The sequence below is a fragment of the Amphiprion ocellaris genome, chromosome 19 (assembly GCF_022539595.1).
Source record: "Amphiprion ocellaris isolate individual 3 ecotype Okinawa chromosome 19, ASM2253959v1, whole genome shotgun sequence".
NCBI lineage: Eukaryota > Metazoa > Chordata > Actinopteri > Pomacentridae > Amphiprion > Amphiprion ocellaris.
In genome coordinates, this window is record NC_072784.1 from 21,311,112 (window position 1) to 21,335,670 (window position 24,559).

The 24,559-nt window shown below is 41.6% G+C and overlaps 1 protein-coding gene across 2 annotated transcripts in view; it reads left to right on the forward strand.

Annotated features, from left to right (window-relative positions):
• Positions 1–2,167: 2,167 nt before the first annotated feature.
• adgrl1a (adhesion G protein-coupled receptor L1a) overlaps positions 2,168–24,559 on the forward strand; it is a 153,246-nt gene continuing 130,854 nt past the window's right edge. Inside the window, exon 1 of one of the 2 annotated variants that reach the window (XM_055005084.1) lies at positions 2,168–2,249. In XM_055005084.1, coding sequence (XP_054861059.1) covers positions 2,172–2,249 — 78 coding nt within the window. In that variant the 5' untranslated portion in view covers positions 2,168–2,171. The remainder of the gene's footprint in view (positions 2,250–24,559) is intronic. The other variant, XM_055005086.1, reaches the window with a different exon arrangement.

The window sequence follows — 24,559 nt, forward strand, 5'->3', positions numbered from 1 at the left end:
CATGTCATTATGAAATTAAACAAAATTTTTAAAATACAAATATCAGAAATTACAGATAAAGTATTTTCCATCATTAAACATTGAAAAAATACAATTAAACAAGAAGAATGTTAAACATTTTTAAAAATGCAAAACATTTAATCAGATTATTAAACCCTTAAAAAGACAAAACATGGGCGCCCATATAGCTCAACGGGTTAAGCGGGTGACCCATGTACAGGGGCTGGTCTCCGACGCAGCGTCCCGGGTTCGAGTCCCGCTAGTGGCCCTTTGCTGCAAGTCTTCTTCCGTTTTCTGTCTCTCACTACACCTATCCAAAAAAGACAAAACATTTAATTAAAAAATTAAATGTTTAATTAGAAAATTATATCTTAAAGACAATAAAAGTTCAAATAGGAATTACACTGAATATACAATGAAGGATTTAAAAAGAAAATTAAACATTAAAAGGTGGTAAAACGTTTAAAAAGAAAAACCTTAAAGATTTAATCGAAACATTAACAGACTGTCTGAAGGTTCAAACTAACAGAGAACTACTCAGGAACTTAGAAGATATCAGTCCTTGGACTGTCTGGAAGTTAAATCTAACAGAGAACTACTGTGGGACTTAGAAAATTTCAGCCCTCAGACTGTGTGAAAGCTCAGGTCCTGAGGACTCGGGAGGTCTGGAGGCTTGGAAAGTCTTGGAACTGAGGGTTCAACCCTCCAGCACAAAGGCTGAAGTCCAACCTCCTGAGAAAAACGGTCGAGTCGAGACTCGAGTTAAAAAAAACTCGAAAATGGAAAAAAAAATAGATGATAAATGCGCAAAAAAAAAAAAAAAAAAAAGTATCGCGCGCAGCTTAGAGAGAACAGTGGTCCCAAAACTGTTGATAAATTATTTCTCAATAAAACCTCACAACCAGTTACATAAGCACACCCTCTTTACTGACCTCTTTACCAATAAACCCCAAGACATACTTTGCCAAAATCCATAATAATCCATAAAATCTTCATTTGCACCAGCCCCATGTGAAAATGACATCAGTCTGTATTTGTAGAGCATCTCATGAATGTAGCAGCACCGTTTAAATGTTTCATAACACAGAATATAAGCAAAGAGTATATGGGGATACAGACAAACATGGGAAATAAGAAACGTGCTCTTCAATAGTTATTGTCATTATTATTACTAGTAATATTATTTTTGTGTCCACTACAACCCATACAATCATCTAGTGTAGTCAAACAGGAATGTGTGCATGGCGAATCAAATCCAAAACAATCCATGAACCAGCGACAATCTTGATTGCACTTCATATTATTGACCACTAGATGTCCTACTCGAGCACTGTGTGTCATTGAGGCCTCGAGTAATGAACCATATTTTGAATGAAGTGTCGAAGCTTCAACAAAGCCTCGATCAGCCATCACTACTGTTACGCCCAGCCTAGGGGTCACTGTGCGTAACACGAAGAGGCATCCTTCCCCTGGTCCCAAGCATTTCCAACACACGTTTTCGCATAAAGTTTAGGTGTTTATTTCTCAACAAATTTTAAGAACTGAAACAATGGGGACTGGTAACTGAAAGCGACAGTGAGCAAAACCAAAAACAACAAACAAAACGACACTAAGCTATTAACCCAAAACTGATCTGCCAAAAACAAAAAGGTAAACAGAACAACAAAGTCTAACCTCTCTATCCTAACTTAAACATGAGAAAAAAACGGTTAAACAACAGGTGGCTGCTCACTGCGATTACTCAATATTAAATCCCTAAATCACAGCTGATCACTGGAACCCAAGTGTGCTGACTGTAGGTTGGAAGCAGGGTAGGATGTAGCCACGCCCTCTGACCCTCTGACACGGAGACGACGTCACGGTTCCGCCTTTATATCGCGGTCTTCCTGGTACAGCCAACCAATCCAGTGCCGAGCCGTCATCCTGGCGACCAACCGTGGCCGTGGTGCGGTGCAGCCCTATTTGCATACATGATAGGGACATAGAAAGGACACACGCAGCACAGGAGACGACATAAACGACCGCAGTCGAAACAAATCAGGCAAGTCAGTGCTTCATTTTGAACTCTGTAGCAAGTATTGAAGCAAGGAATCACATCTTAGCACTGTAACAAATGCATTTTTTCTGTTCTTTTTTCCAAAAAATCTGTCTTTGAACTTGCCAAAAGTCATATGAAAACGTGCAGCTGTGTTGCTGGGATGTCAGCGGCTGCAGGTACAAGTAACACAGGATTCATTCACTTCACACAAGTGAGTACAAAAATACACTGACACAACTCTTTTTGGAGGGAAATGTGAACAACCATTGGTGCTGCAACACGTGATGTGCGTTTGCATTTCACAAGGTCTGAACAATTAATCGAAATGTTATGGAAAATCAACCTACATCCCAACAGCAGGAGCTGCAATTATTGGAAAAAGTGTGGATAAAATGTGTCTCATCATACCTTTTTTAGAAATGAAGCCCTGTGGTGTTGCAGAGATTCCCAGCCTACTAATCTAATTCTCCAGTTTTAATAAGATTGTTTTGTCACAATATCATTTTTATTGAAATACAAATATTGCTACTCCCATTAGCATTGTGTCTCATTTTTAAATTGCAATATCTCTCTAAACACTCACAATATTTTTTTAAAGGATACACTAAATGGTGTAGAGCCTAATGATTGTGCAGCCTGTGTTTGTGCTTTGATGTTTTGAAGTGAAGCTGCTGTAGAGTTTGCATTGTCAAGGCTATGTGCTGTCTGCACTAATGATATTTCATTTCTGTGAATGCTTGTTGCACCCGCTGCGGTATACATATTATCATTTTTATTTAACTGTCAGTTTTGTCCTCTTTTCTGGTAAATTCTGGTGAGGCTACAGAAGGCAAACGCATGTTTGAAGGGCTAATGAGCCTTTCACAAGGACTGCTAAATGCCTGGTGCTCTGTGGTAGAATTTAGTGATGCTGTTCTGCTAGACATGTTAATACGCTTTATTTTAGAGCCTGAATGAGTTATTTAATTTAATAAGTAGGTCTTATAATATTGTCATCATTGTGTACTCCACCCACTAAGTTAAAAATGCAAAGTTTGCTAAAAGACTCCAAGCTTTGAACAAATTACCCTATTATTTTTACAACCTCAGCAACTTAACATCTGAAAGATCTTTGGCCTTTTCAGCAATCTTTTTGACTTGAACTAGTGCGTGCCAAGATTCAACATTGAAGACTGTCATTTAGTCTGAATAGAGAGATGGACAGAGTGGCAGATGCCCTTTTAATTCCCCACAGAGAGATTGAACTGGACTCTTCTAATTTGCTCCAAGTCTCACAGCCTCCCTCTCAGAGGTGGATGTGAATGAATTTTGAATCATCTCGCAATGCAGTCTGGCCTGAATAATCAGTGCAGTTCAAACTCAAATTAGATACAGGACATGAACTGTACATTATCCCGCCCTGTGCTGTCATTATCAGGGAAGGTGAGAGAGGCTGTCTTTTGTCACTCATGAAGACGGTCAATTCTGCTGGATGATTTGCAAAGTGAGTGCTAAAGAGAAGGCAAAACGGTTGGAATTTGCATCCATCTTCAAACCACCAACAGTCTGTTTTTCTCTGTAAGCGGGTGAACAGTGATGTGCCCCGCAACAAAATATTCCTGACCTTTCTGAACTTCATCCATGAGAACTGCTGCATATCACAGGAAAGCTTCACAATACTCTGTCCCTGAGGTGCTCAGGCCTCCAGAAAAGAAAGCAGTGAAAAGTTCTCCACTTCTGCTTCTTGCTTTGGGCTCTGGCCAGACGCTCTCAGTGTGTATGGAGATGAAGACATTGCAAGCCTTACCACAGTTTATTTGCTGTTTGTTTGTACAACTACACCAGACAGCATCATGGCAAGAAGCATAGATTTGCAGAAGTGATACAGAGGAGGACAAATTTAGAACAGTATCGATGGAGCAATACATTTTAATGCTGCACTTACTGAGGCCAAAGCAACTACAGGTCATGTTGAATTTGCTGATGAATTACAAAATGTATCTCATATTGAAGACAAGGTTGTTAGGCTTGTTGATTCTGTTGATGAATTATAAAATTGACTGCATAAAACTTATTGAGTATTCCCAGCAAGTAACTCCTTGCTTTACCATTTAAATTATTTAAGATCTTGTGTCACAGACAGAAACACAACAGTTATTCTTGACCAGGTTTTTCTAAACAAATCCTCCACCTTTCCTTTCAAGCTCTATTAATATATTACTTTGCACATATTCAGCAAGTGTACAGTAATTCTGGACTAGTGTATCATGTTGGGATATATCATGTTAATGGCGATACCAGACACCCTCATTAAAGCTGTCAGATCCTGTCGTTGCACCCAGAGTTGTGTGCCATGCATAGTTTATTATGTATTGCATTATATTTCTAAAAGTATTTCATGAAATACTGTTTACTAAAGTCTGTGAGGCTATTAGCCAGATTAACTCTGAGAAATTAATGCTTTATAAGGGCCATTTGACCCGCAGTGGATGAAGGATGGTAGTTTAGGGCTTTTTAATGGTTAATAATGAGGATATTTATGTTCTAACAGGGCCGACTGACCGCTGTAACTACACTGTGTTGGTAGAATGGTGGTTTTCAGTAGAGAACAAAGTGGATGAAGAAATAATTGTTAGGAGTTGAAATATTTAGTGTAAAATATGGAGTAAATTATCACATATTAATTGCATTCATGTGATTATTATTATAATACTGTGGTAATATTGCTGGGGATCTGTGCAAATAAGTACTGTATTTGAAGCCACACTGAACCACTAACAGCTCAGCAATTGCACACTACAGAGCACTGATGTCTGTGCCTAATGTGGATTTAAGCATTCACTGCTGTCAGCACCAAGCATGAGACAGCCCATTTGTCTTAAAGTGAGCCCATCTAGACCGATTCAACATCACTAAGTTAGTAATCATCATCAGGGCTGTACTTCATATTGCATGAAACGCATTTGAAGTCGATTCCATCATTTGATTGCAGGCATTTACAGTACAAATGTAACTGTGCGTTTGGTTTTTGAAGAACACGAACACAAAGCTGTAGGGCTTTGCATTGCACCATCTTCAGCAGTGTTTATAACTTCATACCATCGTGTCCATGTATACATCTGTAAAGGGAATATCACAAAGTTTCACCCATAAGTCTTTTAGGAGTTGTGAATGCAGAACATCCACCCAAGTGCTTCGGCTAAAAAATTCTGCTTACACTTTAAGAATTGAAGCACCCTGGAAATGCAGTTGAGTAGGAAAGTGTGTGTAGAAATTGTGCAAAAATGTGGAACCACGTGGAACTCAATGCCAGAGATGTATTACCCACTTTGTAGGATCATTTATTTTAATCAATAGCAATAACATCAAAGACAGCAAGTTTTTAAGGTTGTGTGTGCATCTTTTTCTTTATTGTGTTTCTGTTTGTTCTAGTACAATAACTGACTTACTATCAAAATTTACAGTAAAGGTTTGGCTATTAGTGCAAGCACACACTACTGTAGGTACACTAGTTGCAGTCTCAAATCCCAGACCTCAGTTTGGAAGCCATGTGTGCAATGTGTGAGTGTAAGCATTTTAAGATTCTTGTGAACTCACATCTGAGACACTAAAATGTGTTGATGTTCCTTATGCTTTGTACCGTTGTCCTTATTGTCTCCACTACTATGCAAGCACCACATGTATTTGCCTGTGTACAATTAATAGAGAATAATTTATTCAGACATCCCTTGTCAGAGGAATTGCTTTTGAGTTGTCTCAAGAACAACAATAGCACACTTCTATTACTCATCAGTACGTTTCATCTGAGAAAGGTGCAGCGGCGCCTCAGCTGCGTGATAACAACTGACATGTTTTGAAACTCTAAAATAATTCAAAGGGTGTAAACTCTCCAAGTCATAGATCAAATTCAGTCTCTGAGTTGGGAAATGGTAAAAGAGTTTCAGAGTTTTATCGGTGTTGCTCAAAATCAGGCTGTGCATTCCACTTTAGCTTCAGTCAGGGCTGAGTTTGCAGAGAGCTCTTGCTTTCACTGAGAAACTGTAGATAAAGCAGAAGTTGGTCAAGTGGCCACATATCGGGGAGGTTGTGAGGCTTGTTGTGCTTGTGCTCAACCAGCAGGATGCACTGCAGCCCCATCACACTAACTTTAATGTCATGAAAACTATCAAGCTGAAAAGCACCATTTCAGCGAGTCTGAGATGAATATTTATGTATGTGGGAAAATGAATACCATTTTTCACATAAATGAATATCTGCACTCAAATTAGAGGTTGGAGAAATGGCGGAGATTATCTTGTTGCTTAATACTTAATTGAAGCCAGCTCTAATTAGCTTGGCTATTATCATCCAACTTAGAAACAATTCCAGATTTCTAAAACTTTTCAACGTTGTGAGAATAGAATTTGGCCCCTAGAAATAAATTTAAAGCTACTGCATTATGAAGAATTCTAATCTGTGTCCTCTTGTCACAGCCTCACCCACTGTGACCTCTTTTTAATTCTCGTCCTGCTCAACATTAATTTAGCTAAGAGCAAAATCTCTGAATTAATGTTCCCTCATTCCTTTTTCTTACTGTGTCACCTTCATTACATGCTGTGTAAGTGCTGGGTATCTTAACCTCTCACAAGCCAGATTGGGGTTCAACTATGTTATTGCTGCAGCAGATTTTCTTCACTGTAATTCTGAACACTGCTGGCTGAGGCAAATGACACAGCGTTTGCTATACAGAATGGAGATGTGCTTTGAGCGCTGGGACTATGAATAGACTCCCCGTGGTTTTTGTAAGGGTATAATTCCTCTGGTTGTGTCTGCACTGCAGGCTGATGGCAGCTCTGATTGTGGCCATACTGCGTCGCTGCCAGTGTGAATGAACTGCTCCAAAGTGATGTCCTGCACAAAGAGCTTACCTGGGAACAAAGCCCGACAGATTTCATTGCACTGTAACTATGCCAGAAATCGTGCCTCTGGACCACAAGCACTGGCACACCTGCAGGGTGTTTTCTGGCATGTCTGACATCCATATGCACACGAGTGGCGCCGGTGGTGATTGATAATTTCTAACCTGTGAGCAACCAACACTCACCCTTCCGCCCTCCAGAGCTCTACATACAGTATATTCTAAATACCTGTCAAACAGCAGCTCCCATTCTGCCACCTCCTTCTCCTGCACTCTCTCTTTTTCCACCTCCATTTGAATTATTGAGCTCTTTCTTTCAAGGGGACCAGTTTCTCTCATCAGATGTGTATAGGCCATCAAGTTTGCTTCACCGCTCCTTCACCCGAGGCTGCAGCCGCCCCCATGTTGCCTCATGACATTGAGGAAATCACTCACATGTCCCTCGCTTACTCTTCACTCACTCCACCACTTGCTCCCTTTCAATCTTTTTTCAAGCTCCCGCCCTCCTAACCCCTTCTTTAAATCCTTCTTCCTTGCCTTTACAATCTTTATACCCTTTTTTCTGCAGCGTTCCTCCCTCTATTTCCTTCAGCCCTCCCTCCCTTCACCCCATCTGCTCTCTCCTTCCCTTGCTCTGTTTTTCTGTAATGTCACGGCCCACTGCTGGGTGTCACTGAATTGATGGAGGGAAAAAATGGAGGCAAGGGAGGGGCTTGACAGGAGTATATGCGTGTATAGATGTCTTGGTATGTGAGACGGGGAGAGAGAGAGAGAGAGACGGACAGAGAAACAGACATTATGCCTGCAGGTGTGTCTTGTGTAAAATGCGCCGTCCTGGTGAAAACGCACTCGGCAGTTAGTGCGCCACCGTTTGCAGTAAAGCCATACAGCCTGGTGTTTGTGACTCTTCTAATGGTGTTCCATTACAGTCTCCCAAAGGACTTCTTTCTGTACATACACACACAGTCTATAGTCAGTTTTCACTGACTTATTATGCAATCCTGTGCCACCTGAAGCCAAATGCATTGTCTGCCACTAATGTACACACTTGGCAGAACCGTAGCATACCGATTAAACTGCAACACTGCATCTCATGTTTACCTTGCAGATGACTGCCAAATCACTGCCTCTATCTGACTTTGGAAGAAGAGCAGAGCTGTTTGTACAAAGAAAGAGATCAATGATGCCTGTATTCTCAGTTTTGTTGCCGTAGGTTCATTTGTGCCACAGAAATCACTGAAGCAAAGCTTAAAGATCCCGTTTAAAACCGATGGTAGCGGCACATGTGATCTAAAACCTAATCAGGGAGGCATTTCAGCGAGGTACAATTGCAACATTACGAGAGTCGATAAGACCTTACTGTTTAATACAATGATTTTCACGTGTCATCTCTCTTTATCGCTCAGGTCAGTCAATAGAATTGATTCAATCAGCAGCACAGCACAAAACACAACCTGAAAAAAGAAATCACCCATTCAGTGGCAAACACAATTCGCATTGACAGTGGTAAACATCTCATAGCCCCAACATGAATGCTCACACAATTACCAAACAAGGACTTGGGGACCGGGGCTTGAAGGTGTTTATGCACAAAGGATTTGGACCATGAATTTGGGCGGGAATTCTGTTTGAGGAAAAGACAGATGTGTGCTCAGCCACCAAGACAGTAAATTCAGTGGGAAGTGCTTTTGGAAAGCCCCCCACAGCTATTCAAACAGATTAACAGCAACAAACAGCCAAACAAAGCACTATAAAACACTGACGGTGGACGGTCGCCAACCGAACAATGGCAACAATTGATTTATGCTTTATGGGATGTATTGTATGGAAGGTTGGGAAGGTTCATGAGAGAAAAAGAAGAGTAGTATTTTTGTGTGTGTTTCTGTGTGTAGGATTAGGGTTGAGAAAGGTCTCTGGCATGAGTGGGTGGTAAAATGCCCCAACTCCTGTGATACGTGATGATCTGAGAAGGAAGTGGGAAGTGGCTGATCCGGTCCATGTTATTAGTCGAGCTCTGTTAGACCATGTAATAGCTTCACAGCGCAACAGGGAGCCGCTGTTCCAAGAGCCAGCTCTGCCCAGTATGACATCCCGATATGGAAGGTATTCGTAACAGTGCTACAGCAAAACTCGCAGGATGGCTGTGTACAGGTGTGTGTGTGTGTGTGTGTGTGTGTGTGTGTGTGTGTGTGTGTGTGTGTGTGTGTGTGTGTGTGTGTGTGTGTGTGTGTGTGTGTGTGTGTGTGTGTGTGTGTGTGTGTGTGTGTGTGTGTGTGTGTGTGTGTGTGTGTGTGTGTGTGTGTGTGTGTGTGTGTGTGTGTGTGTGTGTGTGGCTAGCTCCTCAGAGTGTTTGCATAAGTGCTGATTCTGCTCTTCCAAACCCTTCAACTCTGCATTTTTTCACACACTTTCCCCCCTCTGCTGTGCCCTCATCTCCTCTCCTCTCTTCATCGACACACAGCTTGCCTCCTCGCCCTTTGCCTCAATTCGTCACACATACCTTTTCATTACCCCTTCCGCCCCTTACTGCCCTGCCAAAAAATAGAAAAAAGACCTCCACTACTTTCTCCCCTCACGGAGAGTTGCAAACACCATGAGGTAAGGGGGTATCAAGCAATAGCCTATGGAAAAGTGAGAGCTTGACATTTATGAGACAGCTATGAACCATGATGACGGTGAAGGGAACGAGTGTATGCAGTGTGGATGGAGTGGTTGGTGTGTGTGACTGGGAACAAGTGACAAGAGAGGGGGTGACATCATCTAAGAGCCAAGTGTGAAGCAGTTACTTAGGATGAGTGCAAACACATCAAGAGGGGACACAGATTCTTCTGACAAAAGGGGAAAAATCATCAAGTTATGTAACCTCAGGAGGAAATGACTCAGTGGTAAAAGTAAAAACAAACAAACAAACAAACAAAAAACAAGCAGATTGTGTTTATGAGTCACTCCAGGTCTGACTCGGAGCTCAGGAGAATGTTGATCTTATTTCTCAGGAGGGCACTTCACCTGTTTACTGCAGATAACAAGAGGTGGCCAAGTCACAGGGAAGCATTATCACTTATAAAGATTACACTTGGAAATATCTACCTGCAGATCTTTAGAAAGGAGCTGTGTGCAGTTTGATCACACACACATGCGACAATGCTGGTTTATGTAAGTTTTTCAACTGCTGCACTCCCAGGCAAATTTTGGAACGGCACTCTTACACACACACTAACACACATACGAGCTTAGATACACATCAGAGCATAAACACACACACTCACTCCAAAGCGTGTGCTCATGCAACCATACAGCATATTTAGCTAAGTAATGAAGCAGCATTGTTTAAAGAGAGAAAATACAGCAAATGAATCAATATACAGCCCTCATGCCAGGGCATTTTATGTGGCATCTGTTTTCCATTCCTTTGCTCGGCACAAAGAGTTGGCTGGGTGCCGCGCCACTGTGGCCAGTCTCTCTCAGCCAGGGTTGAGGTATGCAATCTGCATTGGGCTTCGTCTCATTCGAGCTCACAACAGTCTGGCTGAACGCGTGCTTGTCTTTTCCCAGAACTTTGGATGTATATCTATCAGAATGGGCCCAGAACAAAGAAAAAATGCAACTGTTGAACTCTACAGGAGATCTGTAATGCAGTTTAGTCAGCTGCTGCAGGATTGTATAGTTTTTCTTGTCATTTTTTTTTGTCAATAACACACTTCTTCTGATGCACTGATCCATAGTCGTCCTTCTTCTCCCCTGTTTGGTTGCTTGCCTGCATCCCTCCCTCTCTCTTTTCCTGAGATTGGTTCCCATCTCCCATGTCTCTTTCTCTCTTTGCCTCATTCTTAGCTATTGTAGTACCACTGGGATCTCATTAAGCTCCTAACTTCAAATAAATAAAACAAACTGCTGAGACAAAATGAGAGTTCTATATCTTACAAAAAACCGAGTTGTAACGAGTTTTCCTTTCCCTCTACTGACACCTTTCTGACGCTCTTTCCACTCTTCCCTGCCTTTGTCTCACTGGCTGCCTCTGTCAATTCAGTTAATTTCAAACAGGCTTTATTGGCCTGACTGAAACATTTTGATGGCGCCAAAGCTTTAGAAAAGAAGAGGAAAAAAAAGACATGCTGCATTATATCTGCCTCTCCATGTCTTCTTCGCTTCCCAGCATCAGCGTATCCCCACTGTTCCCCTGCCAGCGTGCAATCATTGCAGCCAGCAGAAAACACAGACTATCTCCTTTCTCCTTGCCCATCTTCCTCAGCCTCTCCTCTGTTTGGGTATTTTTCCGCTATTGTCCATCTGTAAGAGCCTTGAAACAGAGATATTCCATTTGTCTTTCCCATTAGCGATGAAAAGATGCCAATATGGATAGAGTGGAAGCTGTGGCGTCTACATCTCTCCTCGTTTCTCCTCTCCTCCCTCTGCCTCCATGTTTCTCCCATAGGCCTCTCCTTTGTTTCTCTCTGTTTGTCCAGCATGTGAGTGTGCACAGTAGCAGGTCTGCGTATTTTACCATCTTCTGCAGGCATCAGTCCCAGCTCATCATTTGTTGCTGGACTCTTTGTCCTAGGGTGATGAGAAAGCTGAAGCTGATCCAAGAGTTTCTTTCATGCACACATACAGGTTAGAAATGGGGAGACTTGACCTGCTGTTGCAAGGGTCGGCTTTGTTACACACAGATGAACTGGGAATGGACCAGGCAGGGCAGAAGTGTGGGTCACAGAGAGAGAGAGAGAGAGAGATGAGCATCCTGGGAAAATATCTTATTATTTTAATCGATCAACCTCAGAGGGTGAACACCACCAAAGATCTGCCAGTGGAGAATCTGGTGCCTGGTGCTCGAAGGACTTCCGCTGAGATCAAGAAGCTGCTGGTGTCGATTGAGAAAAGGCAGAGGGAGAGAGAGAGAGGAAACAGAGCGATGGGAGAAAGCAAAAGAGAAAAAAATAGAAGGATAAAAGAAATCTTGATTTTGTCTGAGAGAGTATTGATTTTTTCCTCTGGGTTGGCCATGTGCGCACAGCCTGTTATTAGTTTAGAAACAAAAAATGGAATGGTGTGTGTGAGTGTGTTGTATATGTGTGTGTGTGTGTGTGTGTGCTGCCTCGCTGTGCTGTTTGCATATGTTTCTAATGTGTCAGAGTTCATGTTGCCTGAGTGACCCCACTTGCGCATGTGTGCGTTTGTGCACTGAGTGTGTGCAGGCCTGGCTTTTGGACTGTTCTATGGGCCTGTGTGCTTTGGAGCCCCTGGCTGGTTGGAGATGTTGGGATTAGAGGGAGATTAGAGTGGTGATTACACAATGTCTTCGCTCTAATGATCCCAACTGTTTGTTCATCTTATCAGCTGCGCTGCACTGGATTCCACGACTGCCGCTGATGTGAGATAACGCACGGATTACTCCAATACCTCCAACCCTCCGGTTCCCCAGCTCCAACCGCCACGCCAGTCAGAAAGAGTGACCTGAGCGCAGAGGCCAAACAAACCTCCAGGGAAGAGAAAGAGATGGACATGTACTGTAGGAAATTCATAGACAGAGAGGGTGATTCACGGGGCTGACCTCTTGAGTCCACAGAAGCATTAGCCAGAGTTCTCATTGTTCACTGAGACAATACACTGACCCCCCGGAGAGCCCTCGGTCTGCAGTGCAATGTACCCGCACAGCCACAGCATATTACAGAGGGAGCAGCGGGTGGGAGCAGCGATAAGGTGTCCAGTGTATTCTAGAGTAGTATGGTGGTGAGAGTGTACATTTTCTGGCTATTGGGGAGAAGTATGAGGTTATTAGTGTGTGTGTGTGTGTGTATGTGTGCGTATGTGTAGTGCATATTTCTTTGTAAAAAGAAAATGTAGCTGGTTTCGGTTGGTGTGGCGGCCTATGAAATAAAGGAGAGCGTGTGACGATAGGTGTGTGTTTTTAATAAAGTAAGGATGCACAGGTTTGTGTGCTTAAGCGTGTTTGCCTAAATATGACGGTGTGCATGAGAGAATACAGTATATGTGTGTATCAGCATGTGTGTGCGCACTTCTCTCCATGCCTGCATGCCACTCTGATCTCCCCATTACAAGGTCGATTAAGCCACTAATCCCCAAAATACACGCGTCCAACAGCACGACACTGGGAAAAAAAAAAGTCTCCCAAGGAATAAATGGTTGAATCTTCCCTTCCCTGTTGCTCGGAGCTTAAGCCACACACCAGTGCAGCCTGCTACAGAGCATGAGCACAGAAATGTGTTTTACCTCCATAACCACACAGTCAGGGGATTAACAGGCACCCCAAACCCTGGAAAAGCAGCTACTTTTACACTCCTGTGGCCTGCGAAGTAAAAAAAAAAAATGAATACGCAATGATGGTCACACAGCAGGACTTGAGTGCTATACATTAAGTATCTTTTATGTTGAGTAAGATTCACAGGATAACTGATTTTCAGGATAGATTTGGTATAGGCTGTCATACTTGACAGTGGACGGAAAAAAAGGTGAAAAACAACAGTTTTAAGAAAGATGAACACAAGAAACAAAGATTAAAATAGTGTAGCAGTCATGACCAGTACCTTATATAATATCTTGTCCTCATGCCTACATACTGAAAAATTACCATGGTTCTTTGCTCATGTCGTGCCCTGTTCTCTTGATGGAATGTGGGGGAATCTGCATAACGCTTAATTAGAGTGCTGGTGTTCAGAGCTGACTCCATCAGGGAAATGAACCAGAGCAGAGGACCAGGGGCCCTCAGAGCCAATGTGATTCCACCATCTACTGCCTAATTTGGCCTGATTTACCTGGAGCTATGGTTTAGCCCTCAAGTCCAGGGGGGGCTAGCAGTCATCCTGATCCATTCTTCCATGTCCTTGCTTTTCAGCAAAGTTGGCTTTACATAGTGAAGCATATATGTTACAGTTCTTCATTTAATTCATTTAATTATATTATATGCATGATCATCTTGGTTGTTCAGGATAAATTAAATAATCACATTTTGCTTGCAATCTGTAACTAAATGCACAAAGATAGCCTTTAAGGACCACATTGGTCTCAGTTACGGTGGATATTGCAAAAGAGCAATAAAGTATTAACATATACAACACTTTGTTGTTGTTAGTGCAGTGTAGTGAAGTGATTGCCAGGTTGTGTATGGAAGCTGTATAGTGTCATTCATTTTCATACGAACGACACTCTTGTCAGGTGTTTGCTCCTGTGTCCCACAGTTTTCTTTTTCATCCCAAATCATCTTGCTGCATTTGCTTCAGAATATAATTTATGACCTGCACACCTTGAACTGAACTTAGCTGCTAAATGTTAGCATTCTGCTCCCTTAACAAATTCCACCTTGATAACCTGAATGACCTCGAACATTTATATAGCAAACAGTAGCTGCTCTGGAGCTGAAGGAGCTGTTGTAAATACAGAAAAAATGTTACTAGAATAAATGATTTTGTTAAAAAAAAAACACTCATGATAAAGGGAATATAGTAAATAGTGGATTTTATGTTGTACTCTTGGATCATGACACTGCAGATTGTGGTTGAACGGGGCTCAAGTGGTCCAGGCACTGAAGGATAAATTACTGATTTGGAAGACAAAAGTGCACCATATGTTTTTAATATCTGCTCTTACCTGGGACGACAAAATCCCAAAAATTTAAAACACAGCAAACAGCTGTACAACTTCCTGACTGCATTTTAAGGAAATAAATTAGATCAGATTATATGTGCTGGACACACCTAACAAATTCAACAACGCCTGACTCAAACCTTAGGTTACATATATTCACAGTGGACTTATGTCATAATGGTTTCACATAAAATGTATAGAAAATATATAAAGTGCCTACATCCCATCTACACGATGGGAGTGATGTGGCCTGTGTTCACTGTAGTCAACATTAGTCCAGCTGCTGGGAACAGCTGCTCAGCTGGAACAGATGTCCACAAATACTGGTGCACTAACCTGATCAGTGTAGGAAATTTTATAGTATTTATTACCACTGCTAAAATCTATGTCTACTCAACACAGCAGGGTGCCACTGATGCAGTTTATCTTGCACTTTGCTCTTGGCCTGCATTAACCCAGCACCTGCTTGCTGCTTCTGTTCAACATGCTAGCATGAGCGTAGCTAAGCCAGACAGCTGCCAGACTACAAGAGGTGTTATCACTATGTGCTGCAGTGTTCATCCACACAACCGCCACTGATAGCAGAGATAGGAAAGCAGACATTTTTCTTCCTTAGATGGGAGGTGCAGTCATTCTGCAATTTGTGTGGCACAAAACAGGTGGCCAGCAATTACACCTGTAATTCATCTCTTTATATAGCAAGAGGCCCCACCTAGTGGCACAACCTTGTACTACAGTAAATCGACATATTTTCTGGCAGCTAATCCGCTATCCAATAATATATTTTGTTCAATTAAATCATTATGGGGAAGTAAATAATCAAAAATCAATCAGCATCTCTAAGAAATACTGAAAATTGGCCATGGCTCAGATGAACAAGTGAATTGTCCAATAATTCTAGGGCTGATGGTTCAATCCTCAGCCCTTCTATGTGCCAAAGTGTCTGTACGTAAGACACTGCACTCCAAGTTCCTCCCAGTGGAAGGCGCACCTTGCATGGCTTGGTGTGGGAGTGTGTGGGAGAAGCAGAAACACATTGAAGAAACTATCTTAGGTTAAAAAGGTTCTATGTAAGCGGAGACTATTTAGCATTTACAATGTATGATCTCAAACTGAACTCCTGTGCAAATAGGGCTTGTGTGTGTGTCTATGAAACATAGCCTTTGGACTAATACGATGTGTGAAAAATTCATATGTACACTACTGTTCAAAAGATTGAGGTCATTTAGAAATGTCCTTATTTTTGAAAGAAAAGCATTTTTTCAATGAAGATAACATTAAATGAAACAGAAATACAGTCTAGACATTGTTAATGTAGTAAATGACTATTCCAGCTGGAAACAGCTGATTTTTAATGGAATATCTCCATAGGGGGACAGAGGAACATTTCCAGCATCCATCACTCCTGTGTTCTAATGGTACATTGTGTTAGCTAATGGTGTTAAAAGGCTAATTGATATTTAGAAAACCCTTGTGCAATTATGTTAGCACATGAATGAAAGTGTGAGCTTTCAGGGAAAACATGAAATTGTCTGTTTGACCCCAAACTTTTGAACAGTGGTGTATATTCATACTTCTCCTGGTTTTGATTAAAATAAGCAATGATGGTCAGACTAGTTAATTGTAAAATCAGTCTTTGGTTGAACATATGTCGCTGTTTTTTTTTTTCTACTGCTTGCATATCTAGCACAGTTCTCAACATTCCTGTGTGCAGTGGTGCCACACATACTGCAAGCTATACTACCTTTTGTATGTTCCTGTGGTGTCTGCTGGAATACTTGCATCCTGTCACAGCTGGTGGTCTCACAGCTCGCCTGTGGGATATAGATCTCTTCTACTCTCCAAGGATCCAGTTAACATGGCTGACCTCTATCTCTGCAGGCTATGTGCTCTTAGAGATCTCTGTCTGGGCCTGTCTGCTATATTGCACCACCAGGAGCTGCCCAGGAGAACCTCTTTTGTGACCCTAGTCTAATTGAATTGTAATGAATCAGAAGTTTTGTTTCTGCTCTTTTTAATGTGCAGGTTTGTAATGAGTTTGCTCGAAAATAATTTCAAAACCTAAAACATGTTGTGTCATCATAATAAATGAGATCACGATGGTAAGATACAGATTTGTCAGTTTTGTGATAAATTGAAACTAATCATATGGACTGGTGATAAAACTAATTAGCATCTGGCTTACTGAGGTAATTAGTATGAAGCAATGCAAGTGCAGTCAGTTCATTTGTCCTGCTTACTTATGGCCTATGAATGCATAATTAGCCATGTTAGGGCACAGGTGATGTATTGTAGCTGTACAGGCCAATCATTAATAATGGATATGTGTCACCTTATCTAAAAATCTCATGAACTGCAAAGTGAGAAAACCCACCAGAGGTTTAGAAACATTAAAATGAAATTACATGCAAATGATCCAGCTCATCTTTAAAAAAAAAACAGACATTAGTATCTTTCTTGTTATAATCCCTCTTATGTAACAGTTAAAATATGGTGCGATTTTGCTCCATTTTGTGAAGTCACACCAAAGGGCTAATGTTAACTGCATTAATTATGGTAATAATATATTCAAAGTCTTAGATGTATCCCCATCAGTGCTCGATTTAAGCTAAATACCTGGTTTATCCTTGATTATCTTCTAATGAGAAATTAATTAGTGTTTTTCTGAAACATGATACAAGAGCATCAGGAAAATTAATTACAACCTTCCAGGTGGTTATGACAACCTCAAAAAATTAAATAAATAAATAAAACATTCTCATGACAAGGTATCTCTACCATCAAAACCAAAAGAAACAACAAATCGGGTTGCACAGTACCACACACAGTTGCAAAAAATAAATAGAAAAGTAGGCTCCAAGCAGCAGCATTATAATGGTAGTCACTGTGACAGATGAGTACATTGTTTCTACTCTGATAGAATTTATTCAGACACTTTACTGCATTCTTTTCTCTATGCTCTCACAGATATTCTCCAGAGTCCAGATGTCGCCTCTGGGCATATGAGCATGTGTGTGATTTTGTGTTTGTTGAAAGTGCTATTTTTTTGCAGTGTAATTATATAGTGCACTTTGCAGAATGGTGCTGCTGCTCCAGCTGACCAATCAATGAGTAATGACAGACTCAGAGACCTGTAAAGAGATTGACTGCAACCCGCGACCCCTTCGTCTCATTCAGATCTTAATCACTGAAGTCCCGTAGGATCCCATGATGCATGTCTGGAAATGTTTAGGTCAGTTTGACTCAACAGGGGTATGAACTGCACAGACCTCATCCCTCTTTCCACTCCTTGCTGTCCCTTTCCTCCTCCCCCTACAGGGCCTGATGGAAGTGGGAGGAATTGAAGCCAATAGCTGAACTGTATGATACCTGAGGGGGCAAAGCGGTTGTATAAATGGAGAAGTGAACAGCATTTTAACCTACAGACAGAGTCTGCAGGTTAAAAGGCCCAATCTCACATGGTCATGGTCAAACTAAGAATGGAGGAGAGATTCATTGAAACCCTTAATGAAATCCATTGGTATCTACAGGCAACCTAATTAAGTGAGGGTCGCTGTTTAATTGCATTTTCAAAAGGCTTTTCATTTGATTGGTGTGTTTTCATGTTCTTGAAGCAGCATGGGGGTAGGCTGTAAATGCTATTCCATTCTGTCATTTCTTATGTATGATTAATATTCAACACTGCTTCTCCACTGCTTTTAATCATTATAGTCGTTATGAATGTTTTGCCTTCGCACACCCACATGTAGAAAACCTCTACGGTCCACTCAAACCATTGTGGGATTTCCATTGGACTATTTAATAACCTCAAAGTAAATTTGAGACTCTATGATAAAGCATGTCACTATCATTTGCTGTGAGTCCCCAGTTGTTGTGCTACACATGTGGTTCATTTGGAAGAATGAGGAGAAAGCCGGTGGGAGGAAATGTGTTGTTGGTTGCCTACATTATTCAGCATAAGGTCAGTTTATTTTGTAGTGACAATAGCGTACATCCAGACTGAAAATCTTACCAGAGTAACAGTACACATCTGTTGAGTGGGGAGAAATAAAAATGTGGAGACGAGGATAAAGGGAGGGAAAGATATTGTAAAAGTTACCTTAAGTGCTGAGGAAAAATTAAAAGGTATGAAATATTCAGCAGTTAAGGACCGCAGGCAGTTTTAATACACAGATTTAGACACCTACTCTGTGAAAATAGAGCAAAAAAGAAGAGAGAAACAGAGAGAGAGAGAGGGAGAGAGCGATGATGATTGAAAGGCAGAGGGGGAAGGGGTGAATAGAGTGTGCTGCAGTGAGCCAGTCCCTCAGGAGCACATTCAGTGAACAGTTCTTTAGTGTGTAGGTGTGTAATGTCCCTTTGTAAAACCTGCCCTTGCTTCTATAGCAACACGCCTCTGTGGCTCAATGCACCAACGTGTGAACTCAGCTCTGCATGCTTTCTGATGGCCACCATCCTCAAGTGTTCCCACACTCCTTAACAGAAATAACACTCTACTCCACTGTGCTGGAGCTGCCGCTGCCGCGCTGCTGTCACTTCATTCCGACACTGGAAATGCCTATGAAAAAGCTAATCTGTAAAAACTCAAACTCATTCCACCATGTGAAAAAAAAAAAAACACTTTGAAAAACAAAACAAAAAAAAAGTACGGTATTATGATAAATGTTTCCCCCTCAGGCAGCAGAAGGCTGATTTAAAGGTCTGTTAAGTAAACTCTGACCTCTATTGGCAACCACAACATTAATAGAACTCATCCTCTCCTACACAGTCAACTCACTCCCCTCCCCCCTCAAAGCACTCCCACTCCCTCCATCCACAGTGGTGTGTAACTGAAACAAACAACGAAGCTGCATCCTCACAAGTGAGATGAATAAGGTGGCTAATTAGACACGAGATCCAACAGAAATAGCCTGTGCAAAGGTAATGCATCACCATGTAAAGTAAAAAAAACAAACAAATACTGCTGCGTCATTGGCTTTTTTTCCCCCGGCGTGAGCACATGGGTTTTCAGTCTTTATAGTTGACATGCTAAAGCTAATGGTAACACTGTTTGTTTGTCTGTAGCACCATTCTCTATCATTTTGTATTTTAAAATGTGATTATAGATGACACAGGCTTCTCTTTTGAAGATAGCATATTGGCTACAAAGTAGAGAGAAAGAGATCACAACACCAAAGGGAATAATCATTGAGTCATTTGTATTGATCAAAATCTATAAAAACCTACTTGGTAGAAATATTATGGCCATTTTTTGGAAATAAGACTGCATTTATCGCCCTGTGAAGATGTGTCTCTTCGGTGTCTCCCATGGAAAGCGCAGAAAGTGCACACGGCTGCATTATGCATCGATTGTTCAGCTCACTGTGCGAATTAAAACACTCCCAAAGTGGACAGTGTTTTAGCAGATGAACTGTCTAATGAGTTTCCTGAGATTGACTCAGGACACAGCGTGCACGTTTAACAACTGCATGTACATATTGTGCTTCTCCTAGATGGTCGGCGCACCTTGAATGTGATGTGCGGAAAGTTTTTCTTCTGCTCCTTTGCATATTTCACATTTCTGAGCTTCAGGCAAGGAGCATGTGGGGGGAGAGCTGACTGAGTGGATGTGACTTTATGCAGCAAAGCTTCTGATAAAGCCACTAAAATACTTCTTAAGCTTCACATTTATCCTAAAACATGTCACCTGGGGTTGACTTTTAAGCCCTGGTGCCTGACAAACTGTTACGAGGCTGAGGATAACTCCCACTTTGAAATGTCCATATCGTTTCAAGAAGACAAGGAAGGTTAGTTGATTGAGTAAACAACTGTGGAGGGACTCATAAGGTCTGTGTCCCATTTGGGCATTCAACACCTGTTTTTCTACCCAAAGTGAAATAATTCTTCTGCTAAAACATTGTCTCCGAAAATTAAGCAAATCCCTTACAAGAATAAACCAATTTTTCTTTGAATCCCTGCTTCCAGGGGAAATAAACTGGTCTGTGGCATCTGTTACCAGCCTACTTGCCAGAATTGTATCACCAGTGTCCATATGGTCACTGTCACCCAGAGTCGATCTCTTTACAACTTAGTTTTCTTAATTGAAATAAATATTTTCATTTCTCTCCCTGTAATTGTAAGTAAATTGGATAAACATTAGTGGTGAGAGAGATGATAAGACGGGACAAGCGTGAGGGGAAAAAAAGAAAATGCTTGTAATGAAGGAAAAGTGTAAAAAGCTGAGAGGGCACTTATTGAGTGAAGTATGTGTGAAAATTGAGTCTGAAAGCTTTGTCTGTGGCTGGCAGTTGTGTTGAAAAGGAGCTTGTTCACCATACTAATAGACTAGTCTGTGTTTTGGGGAAGGTGTAAAAGGATACAGAGCCATGTGATAACCCATATATATATATATATATATATATATATATATATATATATATATATATATATATATATATATATATATATATATATATATATAGGATATTACACAGTCATAAGTTTTCACCCTAGACAGGCCACCAGTCTATCATTTCATCACAGGACTAACACAGAGTGACAGACAACCATGCACTAGATTCGAACCCTGGACCTTTATAGCTGTGAGGTGACACACATATATTTTATATATGTATATATGAGACCAGATTCATTTTCAGGAATAAATGCTTTTCATTCTCTTCTGCAGTAATTCTGTGACAGCTGCCAAAACCAGGTAAGGTATTTCCAATTCCCCCTGCTGATATGGACAGTTTATTTAAAACTGTATTTTATTTTGTCCATTAAGGCAGAGCATAAAAGAGAGCGGGTTACGCTGACACACACATGTGCGTGTTTAGAATATGATCAGACACCTTCCTCTCGACAGGTGACAGTACAATGAAAGCCGTCAGATCAGGATACTCCGTACATGAAGATTTCTCTGCCTTTCATTATTATTAATTGCTCCTGGAGAATTTCACTACATGTTGGTTCCCTGTCAATTAAATGCACAACAATGAAGACAAGCTCACCTCCATTGGCCCTCTGTTGCAAGCGAACCGCTTTTTTACATTTTTTTTTCCTGCTCAGGAATCAATTCTCAATGGTAGACTTCAGTAAGCTCATTAGGCTCTCACTAGGCACCAACTCCATTACGGCTGCATAATTACCAGAGTTCTGCCTTCATCTCCCTCTCTGAAAGAAACACCTTCATTCTGGGCCTTACAGTGATTATTGTTATGATACATCACTTGGGAACTGAGAGCTGAAATTATTTTTTGCACCACTGTGTGCTTGCGGACTTTGGCCACAGATGTATTACAAAACCTTGACCCTTTCACGATCAGTATTTACCACCATTTGCACGCAGTATGTAGAGTTATATATGAATACTGTGATTTTTTTTCTTTCCTCTGTGTAGAATGTGTCGTTTTTCATGTCCACTGCGCATGCCTGATATGTAATCCATTCATCAGGGTTTCTTCCATGCAGAAACTACGTATTTATCTGATTTACATATGTTCCTCCTCTCCTGCATATGCAACTGTGTATTGTTGTATACAGATATGAAAGTGTGCATTTGTTTCTATTTCCACGTCTTGTGCGTGTGCGGTGTGCAGTTTGTGCATGTGTGAATAAATGCGCAGATGGGATTCGGGTGGCTAGAGCAGGGAAGGTTGCAGTGGGAGTAGCAGCCACGCTTTGCCTGTCTTTCTTTTCACAGGCTGTGCAAAGGAAGTGTAACATGACATGGAGATAATTAAAAAAGCAGATCCATATATATTAAAAACAGCAAAGCCCACGGTAGCAGGACTGGGCCAGGGATCATTAGGATTCTGTCCATGCTGTAAACTTAAACTGGGCCTTAGCTAACCACCCTGGAGGTAGAACAAGCCTCTCAGAGAGCTGATATTTCATTACTACAGTCTGCGGGGACTGAGAGTACACCCTCACCCCTGCCCCACCTCCCCCATCTCCCTGGCTTGATCTGTACCTGCCTCGTACAGAACTGGACACGCCCTGTGAGAGCATAGCCCATACTATCTTGACTGAAAAAAAAGACATTTTCAGTCCAGCCCACACGTGTGAGGTGATTCAACAAGCACTCCAATCCTGTAGATGTTACCTCTCTGAACAGGTAATATTAAATGTTACTGCTTGCCAAGAAATAAACAAACAAAAAAATAATCTTTTCTAAGCCAGCTGCTATGAATATCAGCACACAAATTTGCTGCCAGGTAGATTTTATTACTTTTAGGCCTCAATTCACATGAGAGCGAATGTGAGCTGCGAAAAGGGTGTGGAAAAATAACAGTGTATAAGTAAAGCAACGGGATGTACAACACCGAGATGTCAACACATCTGGTTCTGTTTTGGGCATGTGCCGCTATAAGCTCAGCTACCATCTTCCCGGTAGTGTCTTTGCTCCCCCTTGTGTGGGTTTTTCTTGAGGTGGACTGCTATGTATATTGCTACCCCTGGCTGCCCTGAGAGCACAGGCACTGGCCACGACAACTGCTGTAACAACACAGTATATGATCTAATAGGAACCCAGTTGTTCGGAAGTGAATATATTTCTTGAGGGGATGATTAAATGAGAACACTGCAGAGGAGGTGATAGATGAAAAAAAACAGATAGAGATGTGCTGGGAAGGAGTGGGAAGGCAGCAGATAGTGAAAGAGAGAGAACAGCAGAAAGAAGTGAAAATTAGCAGGTGGGAGTAGGAGAGCTGAAATAAAGAAAAGGAGAGTGAGGCAGGCTGAAAGTCATAGACAGATCATGGAGCAGGAGGGAGGAAAGGAGGAGAAGAGTCTGATTGCTGGGCAGAGAAGGCACAAGAATATTAGCTGTTTCATTACACAGAGCGAGAGCCCAACTCTTTCCACACAGAAAGGTTTAAGTGTCTTCCATTCCAGAGCTCTAGCTCCCAAAATGCCCCCAGAACAGAGCTCACTCTCTTCCCTCACTTTCACCACAAAAGCAGGATCACCACACCGAGTAGTGATGCACAATGCAGGATTATTGCAGATATGCTGATGTTTTCCAATTCACTTTAGCCAAATGCTAAAGTAATTAGTCCACCTAATTGCAGAAAAATCTCTCCAGTAGTTGAATTAAGATATAATTACACCTACCTCTATCATGATGACCCGCTGGTGGGTGTAGACATCATACAATGCTTTTCAAATGTTAATGTTCACTGAGCAAATTAAAAAAGACTTGAACTTACATATAAAACGTGCATATTTTTTTTAATATTTCATCCAGTACTTTCAAACAGAAATGTGAATCTTTAGACTTACAGGCATTATCGTTATAAAGCATGTATCGGTGGATATCACTAACATGCTGGTTCCCTAGTGAGCAGTCCACCAGACTGTGTATGTGTTAACATGTTTACATTAGAATATTGTGGAAAACAATGACACTTTAGTATGTGAAAGCAACGTTCTAGGAATTGTAAGTGGAATTATATAAGGATGCACATGTCTCTTATATATAAATGCTAAGGAAGTGTTTCTTGTATGTTGGTAAATAGGGCAGAGATTATGCTGTGGAGGGCAGAGAAGGGTTTGCCTGTGTGTGTGTGTGTGTGTGCGTGCGTGCGTGCGTGCGTGCGTGCGTGCGTGCGTGCGTGCGTGCGTGCGTGCGTGCGTGTGTGTGTATGTGTGTGTGTTTCTATTTTACTGTATCTGTAAAAGAAAGCCAGAGAGGGAGAGCTGCAGGTGACTTCATCAGTCAGTGAGACGGGTGGGTTCCGTCAGTGTGACGGCCTCGTCAGCGGCCCATATTAAACACATTAAACACTGGGCTGAGCTCCTCATTAATCAGCCCAGAGGGATGACAGCCAGCTCTGCTATCGGCCCTATACATCCACGCATGCCCAGGGCTGTCTGGGCCCCAGGTAATATACCCCTTCCGCAGATAACACCATGATAGATCGACTGCAGCCGTTCTGATTGGGGCTCGCTAGTGTAATACCACCTCGTCTGGTTTTATCAGAGAAGTCCATTGAGCAGTCACGGCAGATCAGCTTTTCAAACACTTCATGATTCAACTGATTTTTGACTGGGAGGGAGTTTCT